Source organism: Grammomys surdaster, unplaced genomic scaffold (assembly GCF_004785775.1).
Source record: "Grammomys surdaster isolate TR1022 unplaced genomic scaffold, NIH_TR_1.0 206, whole genome shotgun sequence".
Taxonomy (NCBI): Eukaryota; Metazoa; Chordata; class Mammalia; order Rodentia; family Muridae; genus Grammomys; species Grammomys surdaster.
Window position 1 is genome coordinate 5,808,255 of NW_021604651.1, and position 16,112 is coordinate 5,824,366.

The 16,112-nt window shown below is 43.9% G+C and overlaps 1 protein-coding gene across 2 annotated transcripts in view; it reads right to left on the reverse strand.

Moving 5' to 3' along the window:
* The window catches only part of Fam81a (family with sequence similarity 81 member A), a 52,480-nt gene that overhangs the window by 24,243 nt on the left and 12,125 nt on the right, over window positions 1–16,112 (reverse strand). For both annotated transcript variants that reach the window (XM_028771409.1, XM_028771408.1), the window contains exons 2-3: window positions 10,910–11,006; window positions 9,666–9,939 (exon numbers count right to left, since the gene is read on the reverse strand). In XM_028771409.1, the coding sequence (XP_028627242.1) occupies window positions 9,666–9,939; window positions 10,910–10,920 (285 nt within the window). In that variant the 5' untranslated portion in view covers window positions 10,921–11,006. The remainder of the gene's footprint in view (window positions 1–9,665; window positions 9,940–10,909; window positions 11,007–16,112) is intronic.

Genomic DNA, 16,112 nt, shown 5'->3' on the forward strand with positions numbered 1-16,112 from the left:
GAGACATGTTTTATTATTGAAGAAGCCCCCTTCCCCAAAGCCAGCTGAGTATCAACTGTGTGAAAGCCATCCTGTAATGGTATTTATGCATTCGAGGTGACCGCCCAGGTCCTCAGAGGTGCCTAGGAGCTGCCAGGAGAAAGAGAGAGAGAGAGAGAGAGAGAGAGAGAGAGAGAGAGAGAGAGAGAGAGAGAGAGAGAATTCTCCATTAGTCTTTCTCCACCTCTTCTTAGATGGGAGGGATTCACAAATGAACACGCGGTGGGGAGGCTCCTTCACACAGAGCAGCACTTCATCAAGCGGACCTCCCTGCCTGGCTCGACAACCAAACTGAGGCTTACAGTTTTCCAGGTTCTGCCTCGTGTGTGGAATTGATTTTCTGGTACTTAGTTCCACCTAGTATTTAGTTTTGTCATGGGACTCTCAAACCTGCCAAGCCCCAAACAGAAGTCTCTCCATCCAGCATGCAGAAGGCTCTGTCGTCCTTACCTTCTAAAGAACCCCAAATCTACCCACTTATCCCCATGTCTGCAGCAGCCTCCCAAAGCTGAACTCCTGTTACGGCTCTACATGTCTGTGGGGGCTGTCAGCCTGTCTCTCTGCTTCCATTCTTGTTTGTTTTTGCAGGTTGGGGATGTCAGACCTAGGATTTAGGCAAACTGGGCAAGAACTCTACCTCCGAGCTAGATCCCCAGGCTTCTACTCTTGGTCCTAAATAACCTCTTCACAGTAGCCAAAGTCTATCAATCTGTAAGCTCCACCAGGGAAAGGCTTCTATAGGTTTTATTATCCACTAACACATCCTCAGCACCACAAGTATGAATGAATTATTTTAACTTAAAATCAAGTAATGAAGGCAGTGTGGTGGCGCATAGCGATAATCCTAGCTACTCGGGAGTTGGGGTAGAATTACAAGTTATGTAGACTGGACTACATAACAAGATACTCAACTCAAAAAACCAAAACCACTCAAAATAAAAAACAAACATCCTGCAGGGCAGTGGTGGCACAATCTCAATACTCAGATAGCAAAGGAGGCCAGCCTGGTCTACTGAGTGAGCTCCAGGACATTCAGGTCTACACAAAGAAACACTGTCTCAAAAAAATCAAAACCCACAAACAAAAACATCTACATGATGGTTTTTAAAAATTATATATATTGGCTTACCCTCCAAGAGCCCTAGATAAGGGCTTCAACATCCAAACATTATATCCTGGTCTTCAAGGTTCTGAGTGGTCCCTTCCTTCAGCTCATGACCAGGTAGGCTGCTTGCTGGTCCTCAGACTGAGTCAGTCCTTTCTGCCTCTGGCACAGGCTCCTTAGAAACCCCCTTCAACTTAGCTTGGCTGTCCCCTGCCATCTTCAGTTGCCCTTCACATGTAAACTTCTTTTCTAAACAGACTTATAGTTACTCTCCATCCCATTGTCTTATTTCACTGATATAAACTAGTGTTACCATGGTTACTTAGCCTTCACCGCCCACATGCCCGTTGGAGTGTGGTGTGGGGCTGGGCTAAGGGCTGAAACTTGAATCCCTGGGGAAACATGTTAGCTCCTGTCACTCCAACAGTTCCTGCCTCAACCCAAATTTATTATCAATTAATGAAGCACCTAGCTTTATAATTCAGGCCTGGTCTTCTAGGTAGAAGGTTCACAGATTATCATAATCTCATTGGTGATCAGGACCTCAAAGATGAGCCAGACACAATAAAATGTATAGGAGGCAGGGACTGGGGTGTAGCTTAGTTGGTAGAGTACTTGCCTGGTACAGCTAAAAGTCCTGGGTTCAATCTCAAACATTATAGAAACAAAATTTGGGGACTCCTACCTGTAATTCCAGTAAATGAAGATGTCGATAGGAAGACTAAACATTCAAGGTTATTGCTCATTGTAAAGGGGGTTCAAGACTAGCCTGGGCTGCATAAGATGTTGTCTCAATATATATATATAGTGGGAGAAGGGAGATAGCTCGGTGAGTAAAGGTTCTTGCAACCAAGCCTGATGATCTACATTCAATTCTCAAAATCCGCATGATAGAAAGAAAGAAAGAACAGACTCCTGAAAGTTGTCCTCTGTCTCTAAACTGGGCATACACACATAAAGATAAACAAAATAAATGTAATAAAAATTTTAAAATATATATGACAAAATAGACACCTGCTATTCAAAAATTAACTTGTGCAATACTCAGTGGACTCAGCCAGTTTTGTGCCTGTGTGTGTGTACACACACACTCACATATATGTAACAACAAGAATAATTAAAGAAAAAATATGAAGTTGAGAGGGACTCGGATGTGACATCAGAGGAGTTGGAGAAGGGACAAGTTGGGGTGGAAATATTTAAATACAGGACTCATGTCTAAAATTCTCAAAAAAGTATAAAATGTTAAAAAACAACAACAAAAAAGAATTGGCACACAAAATGCTATGTCAACAGGATGAATAGCCAGTGAGCACCCGATTCTATTTCCTGTTAGTGGGTCAGGCGTAGAAAGTGGAGTAAAAACAACATGAATTAGGGAGATGGCTTAGACACTGGCTGCTCTTCCAGAACCCACACAGAAGCTCGCAACCACCTGGAACTCCAGTTACAGGGGATCTGATGCCTTCTTCTGGCCTCTGTGGGCACCAGGCACATGACACACAGACATACATGCAAGCAAAACGCCTACACACATAAAGGAAACCAGTAACAACAGCATGCAGTTGGAGGACATAGCTCAGAGGCAGAGCACTTGCCTAGCATGTACAAGGTCCTAGGTTCAAGCCTCAGGACCCTCCACCTCGGATGCTTTTTGTAAGGTATGGTAATAATCCCTCAAATCTCCCTAAAAGGGATTAGACTGGAGCCAGCTCTCTCAGGGTGCAGCCGGAATTCCCTTGTCAGATAAATACATAAAATCTAGACGCCAAACCTCTCACCCCACTGGAGTGCAGTTCGGTGCAGACAGCCTTAGCTTCAGCTTTATAACATTTAAAAAAAATTACCTACAGCCATGATTCTTAACAGAACAATATCCAATAAAACTTTAGAGTGAACTGAAAAACAAGTATAAAACATTAATTAAAAAAATAACAAAGAGCCAAGCAATTTACAGAAGAAATTCAGTCAGACTCTAGCTCTCTGGCACAAATGCGCCTACCACACATTTGCATACAACCTGAATACATCAATGTCTCTTCATCTTAGATATGCAACTATCATCTTTTCTCACTACTATTATCTTGTGTAATAATAACATGACTCTTTCAAAAAGATTTTTTAAAAAATTGTATTATGTGTGCGTGGGCGCAGGTGTGTATGCAGGTGTGTGTAGGTGTGTGTGTAGGTGTGAGTGTAGGTGTGAGTGTGCAGGCATGTGTATGTGTGCAGGTGCATGCAGGTGCCCAGGAGCTGGAATGTTGCAAGCCACCTCCTGTGGGTGCTGGGATCTAAATTCTGATCCTCATACTTGAGCAGCAAGTGTTCTTAAGTATTGAGCCACCTTTCCGGCCACCCTACCACCCCGATTTTATACTGCTGATAAACAAGGAGTTCCTTTGAGGATTCCATCATTGCATCCTCCTATAATTCATACGCGGACTAACCTCCAACATTAGGAGGAGGTCTTTGAAATATAGTTTGGCTATAGGGATAAGAAGCCTAATGCATAGGATTACTAGAGAGACCTGGGTTCCATATGTAGCACTGCTAATATAACACGTGGGTTGGGGATGTATTGGTCTGGCACAAATATGCCTACCATATCATACATGTTCCCTCACACTGCACACACTTACATGGTACTGTATGCTTGTTATTCCACCATTCAGAGAAGAAAGAAAGAAAGATCAGGAGCTCAAGTCGTCATGGGCTATAGATCAAGCTTGAGACCAGCATGGATTACATGATTCCATAACCAAAAATAAATAGTAAATAAGAACAAGAAAAGAGCTTGCTTCTGCCATCTCCTGTGATAGTAGGAAGCAGGGCCTGTGAATGTATAGGGGTGTGTACAGATGTGTGCAGGTGTGCATGGGCAGGTGCAGGTGCATGAAGGTGCTCAGGAGTGTGAACCTCCTACTCTCTAGCACAGCAGACAATAAGTCTCTGCTATCTGAGCCTGTGGTGATTTGTCATAGCAGCTCACACCAACACAGCCAGGATTTTAATTTTTGAGGAAGTTTGGCTATCGTGCCGCATTCTGAACGTCTCATCAAGCTTCTTCATGTTAGATGTGTTTGGGCAGATGTGTTCAGGTTAAAAATATGCCCATATGCATATAACTACACTCCACAGTGGAATCTTACATGTCTAAATTTCCTTGCTGTTACCTCAACATGATACGTGATTATTACCAGTGACAAGAAAGTAAACATTCCGATACCCAAAGCAAATTTTCTGCCCAAATTAGATTTTACTCAGTTTTCCACCTCTACAACAGAAATCATCCTTTCATTTGCAAAATTTGTATACTCTAAAAATGCATGGGAATGGAAGGGGGTGCTGTCTGGTTGAAGCCAGGAACATCATTTCATAAAAGGTATTTCAGCTGTTACAGAAAACAAACTGTGATTTCAGATTTATTACACTGCTGAACTAAGCCTTTAGTTTTGGTTTTTTTGGGGGGGTTGTTTTGTTTTGAGACAGAGTCTCATGTAACCAAGGCCTGTTTTATAAACATGTTATATAGTCAAGGATAACCTTGAACTCCTGATTTTTCCTGTCTCTACCTCTCAAGTGCTGGGATTATAGGTGTACACCAGCACACCCAGTTTCTGTTGTGTTTGAGATCCAACCCTGAACTTCCTATATACTAGGCTGGCTCTCTATCCATTGAGCTACACCCCAGTCCTTAGAACTCTGAATTTACAAAGCTAAGTCTGAAGTGTTACTCTATGGGGTGTGCAGCCAGTACTTGGGAGATGGAGGCTGGAGGACCACAAGTTCAAGGCCATTCTCTGTTGCTACTTCAAGGCCAACCTGGGTTACAAGACATGGTGTCTTAAATACAAACGAAGAAATAAAAGTTCAGGGTTCAAGATGAGCTCCCAATGGGCAAAATGGAAAAGGGAAAGGAGCACCCTGGGGAGAGGGGATGATTTTAGTCTCAGCACTCCAGCTGACGAGTGTGGGTCACTTTTATAGTGACCTGAAAGAGAGGCACATTGCATCTACAGCAACCAGACACCTGCCTTCACTCCAAACTGAGCATGTCTCTGTTTCATAAGCCTCGTTCTGGTTTAGATAAGCATGCACTCTCCCAAACCCGTGTTGAAGGTCAGTCTTCATCACGGCCATGGGAGGAGGTTACAAGGACAGAATCTACAAGAACGGATCCTGGACCTTCATTTTAAAGGACCCGTGGAAGCTGAGGGGCAGCTCAGTCACTGAAGAATTTCTTTTAAACACAAGGACTTAAAGTTGGTCCCCAGAATCCATTAAAAAAAAAAAATCTGGGCATGGTAGTTGAGTAGTTGTAATCCCAGCACCGGGGAGATAGGGACAAAAGAAATCCTTGGGCTCACTGGCCATCCGACCTACCCTACTTGGGGAGCTCTAGGTCAGTAAGAGATCCTCAGAAAAAAACAGAGAGGTACAGAGCTTGAGAGATGACATCCAAGGTTGTCTTTTGGCCCCACGTGCTCTCACGCCCACCTGCACATAAATACATTACCGCAAGCGCACACACATATTAAATAAATTCTATTCTCTGTAAGTCAACCACTCTCCAGTACTTTACCACAGCAGCACAAATGGACCCGGACAGCCTTCCCAACTGCCTTTCAACGCTGTGCTTCAACAATGGGAAGATGAACAAGACAGCTTTTACCTGAGATGCTCACAGTCTGCTCTACTTAAAAAATGCCTTACCTCACTTCACTCCATTTACCAACTCAAAAATCTATGCGTTTGGCAGGAAGCCCAGCAGAGAGCCTCTGTAACCTTGGGTTAGTAATAAAACAGGTTTTAGGCCATACCACTAAAAGCATGAACCATAGAAGAGAAAAGCAAGATGAGGTGGACTTCACTAACATTAACATGCAGGCTGGGGAAGCGCTCAGTGGGGGAGCATTGCCCAGAATGTGCAAAGCGCTGTACATAGTGAGTTTAGGGCCAGCCTGGGACATGTGGGACGTTGTCTCAAAGAAAAGGAAAAGGGTAGTGGGGAGGGAGTGTGGAAGGGAGGGAGGGAGGGAAGAAAGAAGGAGGGAAGGAAGAATGGAGGGAGTACATACATGAATGATTGCCTGAGGCTGGGGGCAGGACTACAATTTCCTATGAATTTGGGGAAGGGATAATGGCAATGTTCTAAAATTAGACAGTGTTAATGGTTGTGCAATTTTATAAATTTACTAAAACTCATTTAATTTGTATACTGGTAGGTGGATTTCTGTGGCATATAAATTAGACTTCAATAAAGCAATTTTGAAAAAAATACGAGTCCAGGGTCTGGAAGATGTAATTCAATTAGCTCATGCTGACCTAGCATGCACAAAGCCCTGGGCTCATTTGGTGCTACCTAAACAGGGTATGGTGGTACACACCTGCAATTCCTGCACACAGGGGCTAGAGGCAGAAGGTCAATCCTAGGCTACTAGAAACTTCAGGGGCAGCCTAGGCCTCGTGAGAGCTTGCCTCTAAACAAATAAACAAAAACATAAATCTAGCTAGAGAAGCAAGATTAAGCACAACCCCCAACAGGAAACAAAGGGTTCCCGGCTGGCTATCTGACCTTGTGTGGAGATGGAAGCCCAGGCCACTCCTAAATTGCATGGGCCCTGCAGTTAATTCAAAATTAGAAATAAATGTGCAAATTGTAAGGATAGACCATCTTGGCCTCATCTTGATTCTATGTCAGACCAAATAAAGGAGTGTGAAAACCCATTCAAACGCCTAAGCCACCCAAATAATACAGCGTGGGCTGTAGAATCATTTGGGCCCAGAAACATTTCCTCTGGAGCAGCCTGGGCTGATCTGGTAACAGAGGTACTGCCTTCAGAGGCATGAAAGAGTTTACAGGAAAACTTTTTGTCTAGTTCTCAACTGAGAGCCAAACAAAACAAAGTGATTTAATAATCAGCAAGGTAAATTTAGAATAAACACACATAGCACTGACAGTAATTGCCATCAAATACTGCAGTAAGTTTAATATAACTCTGCTACTCCTGCAAGCAGTTTCCTTGGTGATCATTAAGAATAGACAAGGCAGGGCTGGCAAGATGGCTCAGCAGGTAAAGGTGCTTGCTGCTAAGGTTGATGCCTTGAGTTCAAGTCCCAGGTCTCACATGGTGGAGGGATAAAACTGACTCCTGCATGTGCTCTCTGATCTCCATACATACACCATGGTACATGCACTCACACATGCCAACACACATACACACACAAATAAAAGCTATAACTTATTTTAAAAAAAGAAAAGCAAAAAGAAGAGACAGGGCAAAGTATTCTTTTTAAAATATTTATTTATTTTTAGCTTATGAGTATACGTATTTTGCCTGAATGTGCACTTGCATGCCTGGTGTCCGAGGAGGCCAGAAGAGGGCACCTGACCTCCTGAAACTGGAGGTACTAGAGGCTATAAGCGGTCATGTGGGTGCTAGGAGTCAAACCCAGGTCTTCTGCAAGAGAAGCACGCACTTTTAACTACTGAGCCAACTTTCCAGCCCTGTGGTACACAGTCTTAATCCCAGAAGTTGGAAGCAGGGAGATCAGGAGTTCAAGGACAGCCTTGGCTATATAGTGAGTTTGAGACCAGACTGGGACACATGAGACCCTGTCCTAAAGTAAACCTAGGGTTGGAGGATATATCTCAGTTGATGGAGTGCTTTCCCAGCAAGCACCAAAGCCTAGTTTGGGTCCCCTGAACACCATGAAACCATGCAGAGTAGTACACACCTATAATCCAGCACTTAAGAGGTAGAAACAGAAATATAAGGAGTTTAAGGTTATCCTTGGTTACATAGAGGTCAAGCCAGCCTGGGCTACATAATATCCTGTTCTAAAAATACCTAGTAATAATAGACAAGATAGACAGCTCAGGTCTAGTGCCAAGTACCTGAAGTTCCAGCATTTGTGAGACAGAGGCAGGAAGAAGACTGATACAAGGTACAAATTCAAAGCCAGCCTATGCTATACAGTGAGCTTACATCACAAAAGGGGGGAAGGGCTGGAGAGATGATTCACTTCGTTAACTGAGCGCTGTGCAAACTGATGGGCTGAGTTTCGATCCACACCATCCGTGTAAGAGCCAAGTGTGGTGGTGTGTACCTGTAATCCCAAAGCTGGGAGGCAGAGACAGGCAGATTTCTGGCTTGCTGACCAGAGCCAATCTAGCCAAAAAGGTCAGTTTCAGAGTCAGTAAGAGACCCTGTCTCAAAAACTAGGGGGTGTGAGGTGGGAATTTCTGGTTTTGTTAAAGACTCAGTTATGTCATATGATGTTTTCCTGGAAATTGTCTTACAAGAGAATGTTTTGCTGAAGCAGACACGTGAGAGGACATGGGGTTTGTCTGGAAGTTGCCTGGTGAAGGAGCATATGATGTTTTGCTGGAGCAGATGCTTGAGAGGACACATGGTATTTGGAAAGAGTATAACCCAACAGACAGTAGACGATGCTCTTGCATTGCTTCACTTTGCAACTCTTTGCTGGTCTTCTTTGGGCTTTGCTGATGACACTCTGGCATTGGTTTGCCTTGCTTTCTTCACTGATCTTAGCTTGGCATGACTTCATAGAGAGAAAAGCACCAAGGAACTTCTGGTGGTGTTCCAGCTGCTTCTATTCTGGCTGCTTCTTGCTGCTTCCACCTCTTGGTTTCTTCTGGATTGAGCTGCTAGGACTGATTCGAGTGTTTGCTGGTGGACTGGATTGCTCACAATGAAGATGGAATTGCCCCAAAGAACTATTTCTAAACAGGTCCACAACCCCTGTTTCTTATTAACCTTTCTTTCCCCTACCTCTGGTGAGTGGTAGGCTAGAAGGGAGGTTGAAGCCTTTAAGAACCCTTATTAAAGTAGATTTTGAAAAATCTAAGCCTATAGTGTTGATATAGTTTAATTGTCTACTTTGCACAACCTAGAATCACAGAAGAGTCTCAGTGAGGGACTATCTTCATTGGTTTGGCCTGTGGGCATGTCTGTGTGTGTGTGTGTGTGTGTGTGTGTGTGTGTGTGTGTGTGTAGGGGTGGTGTGTTTTAAGTTAACTGATGTGGGAAGAGCCAATCCACCATGGATATTTGTGAGATAATGGAGAAATCAGGCTGACGGGCAAGCAAAGCAGCTTACATGAACTCATTTTTCTTTGCTCTTGACTGTGGATGTGATGTGACTGGCTGCTTGAAGCTCCCACCTTACCTTCCCCACAATGATGGACAGTAACACGGAATTATAAGCTAAAATAAACCCTTTGTTCCCTAAGATGCTTTCTGTTGGGGTATTTTATCACAGTCATGAAAATGAAGTTAGGACATGTGGAGAGCGACAGGGGAAGAAACCCAAAGTCAATCTCTGTTCATGCATAAGTAAGTACATACACAAGTGCATACATGCATACATGCATAAGCATGCACACACAAAAGCATGCATACAGGACTGTGTGACAGCTGGGACTCAGACTTGGGCAACCTGACACAGCCCAGGTTTTGAGAGACCAGCATGATCCACTGGTTTGCATACCCCTTACCTCAATATCCCGATTCAGTTGCTTCACAATGGCGGTTATGTTTCTGATATGCTCTTCCAAGAACAGCCTGGCTAAGCGGTCACCTCCCCCTTTATTCTGCATCTTCTGCAAACTGCTGACGATGTCATCTTTGATCCGGAAGGCATGCTCCACCAGTGCTGCTGTGGTTTTCTCATGACAGAGGATCCTATCTTCCAGCTGCTCCACCAGACTCACAGAAGAGTAGGGTGCCATGGTCAGGGACTGGCTGTGACGGGGCATGGTCCTCACTCGCCTGCAGAAGGGAGTCACACTGTTCGAAGTTGCTGGGAAAAAGATAATCTTCCAAGCCAGATTTAAGACTCCCCAAAGGAAGAAATACAAATTGTCTGCAGGTACAAACTAAATGGGATTAGAGGAAACGTTTCTATCCAAGGGTTTTCTTTGGGAGCTGGAGCTAGGCAGGGCTTTAAGGTGACTGTGCCCATAGAATTAAGCGGGCTGCTGGCACGCTCTGTGATCCCCAAGAAGCAGGAGTCTGGCAGAATGGACATGCCATGGCTCTCCCATATTAGCTGTGATAGCCAGATCAAGCTGACCCCAGAGGCTACTGCCTCCTTCTCCCTTCCCCTAAAGCACTGATTATGAACCCCAATGCCTACAGGGGCCAGGCAGTATCAGAAATGAGGGCCAAACATGACACAGGATATAGTCAGGATGGCTAGGACTTTGGAGAGCTAGTATGTCCCCTGGGGTACCATGATTCTGTTCCATGAATAAAAAGACCATCTGGAAATGAGGTCTGGTCTTCTTGTTTGCTTTATTTTTTTGTTTGTTTGCTGTCAATATGATACTTCAAAATAAGCCAGGAAGATCAGATATGGCTGTAAGGTCACCTCACTCTTTAAATGACGGCTCATTGTAAAGAACTTAAGATAGGCGGACTGTGTAATGTATCTCTGTGAATAGAATTTCCCCACAGACATTCAATATGCAACTCTGATTTCAAAGAGCTGATGGGAGCATTTGTCTCAAGCTTCACAGTGACTTTACTGTTGGCAGGAAGTTCAAGTCTATTGCAGCACCACTGTGAACCTTTTGGGGTCATGAAGTGGTCTATAGGGGCTGTGAGGGGGACACAATAATGCTCTTCTTGCCCTTAAACAAGATGACCCCTTACAGCATAACGGTCACAAGGCATCATCTATCATGACCTTCACACCCCCTAGCAACCCTCATGGGATCGATGGAAAGAAAAATTATACCTTAGATGCATATTTTCCAGATAGTATACCCTTCCTGGTTGACAAGAGAAGGAAGTACGGTGTCCTGTTGGGCCATTTTCTTCTTAATAATTCACATCTGTTGGGAAAAAAACACAATAAGTATTAAATTACGGACAGTTTATACTTAGAACTTAAAGGACCTCAAACTCTGCTTATTTAAGCTACCAGGAGGCTTATACATAGTGTGGAAACACTGATCAGCTGTAGCTGTGAGTGCTTTTGACTTTACATATGAAATAAACAGCAAATGCTTCCCAAGAAGAGGGAAAGAGCCCAGAAAACCAAAACGCTTCTGAAATGAACACTGCCAATCCCTACCACACAGAGCAACAAGGCCCATCAAATGGAGATTCCAGAAGTTTCCTCTTTCTCTATCTGCATCTTGGGCTTGAAAACTACTTTTCCAGAGGCAAGACCCTCCCTCACGGCGCCTCACATCTTCTGAAATCTTGAGGCTAGAACCCAGCTGTTCCCACATGCTCTGCCCCTCTCCCCCAGTTCCCAAAGCAATTTCCTTAATAGATTTCAGTCTTGTACTTCTCTGTAGAAATTTTCAATAAGCCACCTTAGTCAATCTGATCTGGGTGAGCAATTATCATGTGCTTCTAAATGAATCAAAAATAAAAACAATGCATGTTTAATGGAAGCTGATGTGGGGAACCTATCTACCTACCAAGAGAATGGCATGGATATGCTTGATTTAAAAGCTTCATTATGAAACATACCCATTCATACCAAATCTTACATATGCACAATATTTGGTTGTCACAACTCATCAGAAAACTGGAGTTTTAAAAGGATTTTAGAACTTAGGTCTCCCAAGCCCGTGGTTAATAGGCTTAAAACAATGAGCGTCTGGTCCCCACGAGCTGATGCTGTAATTAGTCCCATTCTGATACTGCATCGAGAAAGCACTTCTGATTGACACCATTGTTTTGGCACCAATTCTCCGGTGTTTTATTTTTAGACTTTCAAACTGTGAACATTTCACTTTCCCAGGCAAAGAACTTTAAAATTTAAACAAATTACATTTAAAGAAAAGAAAAGTAACTCATGTCAAATATGATGTCCAACCAGTACTTAGGTGTCAACGTTAAGAATTTCTACCATTTAGACAAAATAGAATTAAGCCCATGTGGAAGTTTTGGAATCATACAGCATTTACACCGTTAAGGTTATATGACACTTTTATGAGATTTTCCTTAATCAAACAGCCCAACTTAAAACTCATTTGGCATCTATTAAGAGCCATCCACATATGTCTGACACCCCCATCAGAACTTCGGGCAGAGGGTGTAGACAATACAAACCTGTGACCAAATGCACATGTTCACCGTCCCCTTCACAGACGACACCACCCACATGCTTGAGCTACAGAATCTCAACCAGATGAGCTTTGGGAAGGAAGGGAGGACACTCCTGACTACAAGACAGCCTCAACTCTTCCCATTATCTGCCACTGACTCCATAATATAAAATTCTCTATGGCATGAGTTCATAACACACAGCAGCATATGGCCCCAAGGCCAGTGATCTTCCATGGATGTTTCAAGAATCTGTTCATCTGTTTAGTCGCCTGGCTGGTTTGCACCAAGACTCTTTGTTACAATAGTGAAAGGGATCTCTAGTTTAGCTAAATAAGAGGCTGACAATAAACCACTAGATAAAGTCCCTTCCCCGGGTGGTAGTTCCAGATCTTTCGGTTGTCAGCCCCAGTGCACCTCCTTGACTCAGGCATCTCCCATTCATTAACTGATTCCATCTCTGACATGGTGGCTCTGCAGCATAATCAGACAGGTCGGGGTCATGTGCTATTCTAATTGTGTCATCATTCCCTGAGGTTTGCCTTTATTTGGGGGGACGTTCTGTTTGTTTGTTTGTTTGTTTGTTTGTTGAGTTGAGGTTTTACTGATCTTGGAAGCAAATAGCCTTAACCACTGGGCTATCTAGCCAACTCTCTTAACTTTGGAGTTTTAAGGATCCTGAAATTTTTCCATTCTTTCTACCATTGCCCCAATGCTATGCCTGCTTGTCCTCCAGCTCACTATGGTGAAAAGCTGTCCTAATCTGGCCTAGCACACATGCCTAAGACAGGAGACCCAAGAGCAAACTAACCACCGTCCTGCTGTATGCACAGACCAATTGCCAGTTCTCCTTTCCTATCTGACCCCACAGGCACTTTTCTCCACACATAAACTTGAACAGGCTTGAGGCTACTTTGGGTTTTGTTTTATTGCTTTTTTGTTTTTAAGATAGCTTCGGAGACAGCTTCATATAGCCCAAACCAGCCTTGACTTCACTATGTAGCCAAGCGTGACCTGGAACTTCTGACCCTCTTGTTTCTACCTCTGAGTGCTGACATTACAGATATTCACCACCATGCTTGGTTTACACAAAACACAGAAATCAAACTTAGGGTTGTGTTATTCCAGGCAATCATTCTGCCAACCAACCTACACCTCCAGTCCCAGTTTCAGACTACTTTTAAATGCTATGTCTGTCTTCTCTTATCTCTCACACTCGGCTCTGCTTCCCCTGTGCTGGCTTTGCCTCTGTGGTGTGAATGGTCAGTGTCTGACTATTACCACTTTTGAGGAGAGAAAGCCTGTGTAACTCAAGGCAAGATGCCTAACTGCCAAAGCCAACACATCCAGCTTGACCAGACCAAGGAAAGTCACTACAAACAACCGTAGCATCCATGTTCCCAAAGGGCCTCAGACAACAGGCTAGAACAAGAAATCAGTTCTAGTTCCTTCTTTGTAGTCAGCTTGCCTGCCTCATCCCAAGATCAGAAGTTTGGAAACCAGGTGAGCCATTCCTGGAGAAGAAAAAAAATCCTGGCCCAGCATATTCAAGAACGGAGGTGGCAGTGAGGCTGGGAGGTGGACCGGACATAGTCTATGAGGCATGTATGTCCGTACGACTAAGATACACAGCTTCCCCTATACCTGGGCAGTGGCAGGCGCTTTACACTCATCAATCACACCTTGATACTGCCTAGATCCTACATCACCCCCAGAAACTCAGAAACCTCCCTCCACCACCTGGAAAGGGCAGCACAAAGGCTTGTTGTGGCAGTAATTCTGTTGGCTCCCTTGTTTGACATGGGCTCTCTCAATTTAGTCCAAGGTGGCAAATAATTTACTATGGAGCCCAGGGTGGCGTCGAACTCTCAATCTCCCTGCTTGACTGGGTGCTGGAATGACAGGTGTGCACCTCCTTGCCCTGTTCTATAGTACATTTTAAAAACAGTAGAAAGACAGCTGTCAAAATGTAGCCAATAGCATTAAGCATATTTTAATTCTGTTCTCATTTTTGAAATACTTTAATAAGCATGTTATCTTCACAATTACAAAAATTTGAACAAGCACTTCTCGAATAAAACAACGAACCCACGAGCAGTAGCAAGCATAGAAACTCCTCACCTTAGGCTGCAAGAATGGAGAAGCAAGCCTCGCTCTGGGTTTATACGATATGACTCAATTAGGACAGCATGCTGTTGGCTTTACCTTCTCATTCTCCTGTGGGCACATTATGAGTCCTGAGCTTGGTGATGCTATCACAGCCACAGCTGTGACCATGGCCTGGATTACCTGCCCATGGGGACTTGGGCATACGGCATAGACACAGCAGCTCACAGATGCCACCCACAGCATTTTAAAAGTCCCCTTTCTGCTGGGGGCTGATGGGCTTATAAGATCCCAGGCAGGCATTTCCAGTGTCCCCATCAAATGGCTTTGAATTCACTGGGCAAGACTTGTTTTCTTACCTCCATCTATGACATTCACAATGGAAATGCCATTGCACTGGACAGGAGAGGGAGAATCTCTGTTTGATTCACAAAACTGAGTTTCAGACGGCTAGGGATATACCTCCGTTGGTAGAATGTTTGCCAAACATGCAGAAGCTCTGGGTCCTGTCCTAGCACAGCAAAACCCAGTGTGGTAGGGTACACTTACAAGCCTAGCGCCGAGGTGAAGGAAAGGGAATCAGGAGTTCTAGGTCATCCTTGACTACTCAGTGAGTTCAAAGCCAACCTAAGGTACACAAGGCCCAATCTCAAATAAAGGGGCAGGGGCTGGAGAGAAGGGTCAGCAGTGAAAAGCATTTGTTGCTCCTGTAGAAAGCCTGATTTCAGTTCCCAACATCTACATAGTGACTCAAAACCATCCATAACTCTAGCTCCTGAGACTCCAACCCCTTTTGATTAACTAGGTCATGAATGCAGTGTGCACACACGCATACGCAGGTCGAACATCATATACATAAAATTAAAATTTTAAATCTAAAATAAATACATTTTAAGGAGGTTTAGAATGCTTAAAATATTTCCTGCCTTTGCAAGCAACAGTAAGTGGCCCCTGTCAGGTGAGGTGGGTTCACAAACAAACCTCCAGAGTGCAAGAGACAGTTGGTGGTTGCTTCCTTGGCCCACTCACCAGGGTTCAGAATGATACCAGTGTTTTGCGGAGACTCCCTGCAAAAACCAGACCGACTTTGTTCTCATCTGTTAACAACAGCTGTTTTGAAATTTTTGAAATGCTATTTGAGTCTCTATTGTTTATTTGAACTGTTTGTGGATGGTGTCTTCCCGACTGAGGAGCTTTAGGGCAGCAAGAACTGCATCCTATAGGAATCGGTAACTCTTAGGAAGCCAGGCATTATGCCTCTTCACAGATGCTCATAAATATGGGTTCATCTACTGTTTTACTTCGCTAATGGGGAAAGGCCAGTCTTTTTAATCACTGAGATGTTTGTGGTGATCTGAATAAGAATGTCCCTGTAGGCTCATATGTTTGCATGCTTAGTCACCAGAGAGTGGCTCTATTTGAGAAGAATTAGGGGGTATGGCCTTATTAGAGGACATATTTCACTGGGAGTGGGCTTTGAGGTTTTATTTATTTATTTTTATGATTTATTTATTTTTATTTTATGTGCATTGATGTTTTGTCTGTGTGGATGTCTGTATGAGAGTATCAGATCCCCTGGAACTGGAGCTACAGACAGCTGTGAGCTGTCATGTGGCTGTTGAGAATTGAACCTGAGTGCTCTGGAAGAACAGCCAGTGCTCTTAACCCCTGCGCTACCTCTCAAGCCCCAGCCTTTGAGATTTTTAAAAGCCAAGCCTAGTTTCTCTTTCTCTTTCCCTTTCTCTTTCCCTTTCCCTTTCCCTTTCCCTTTC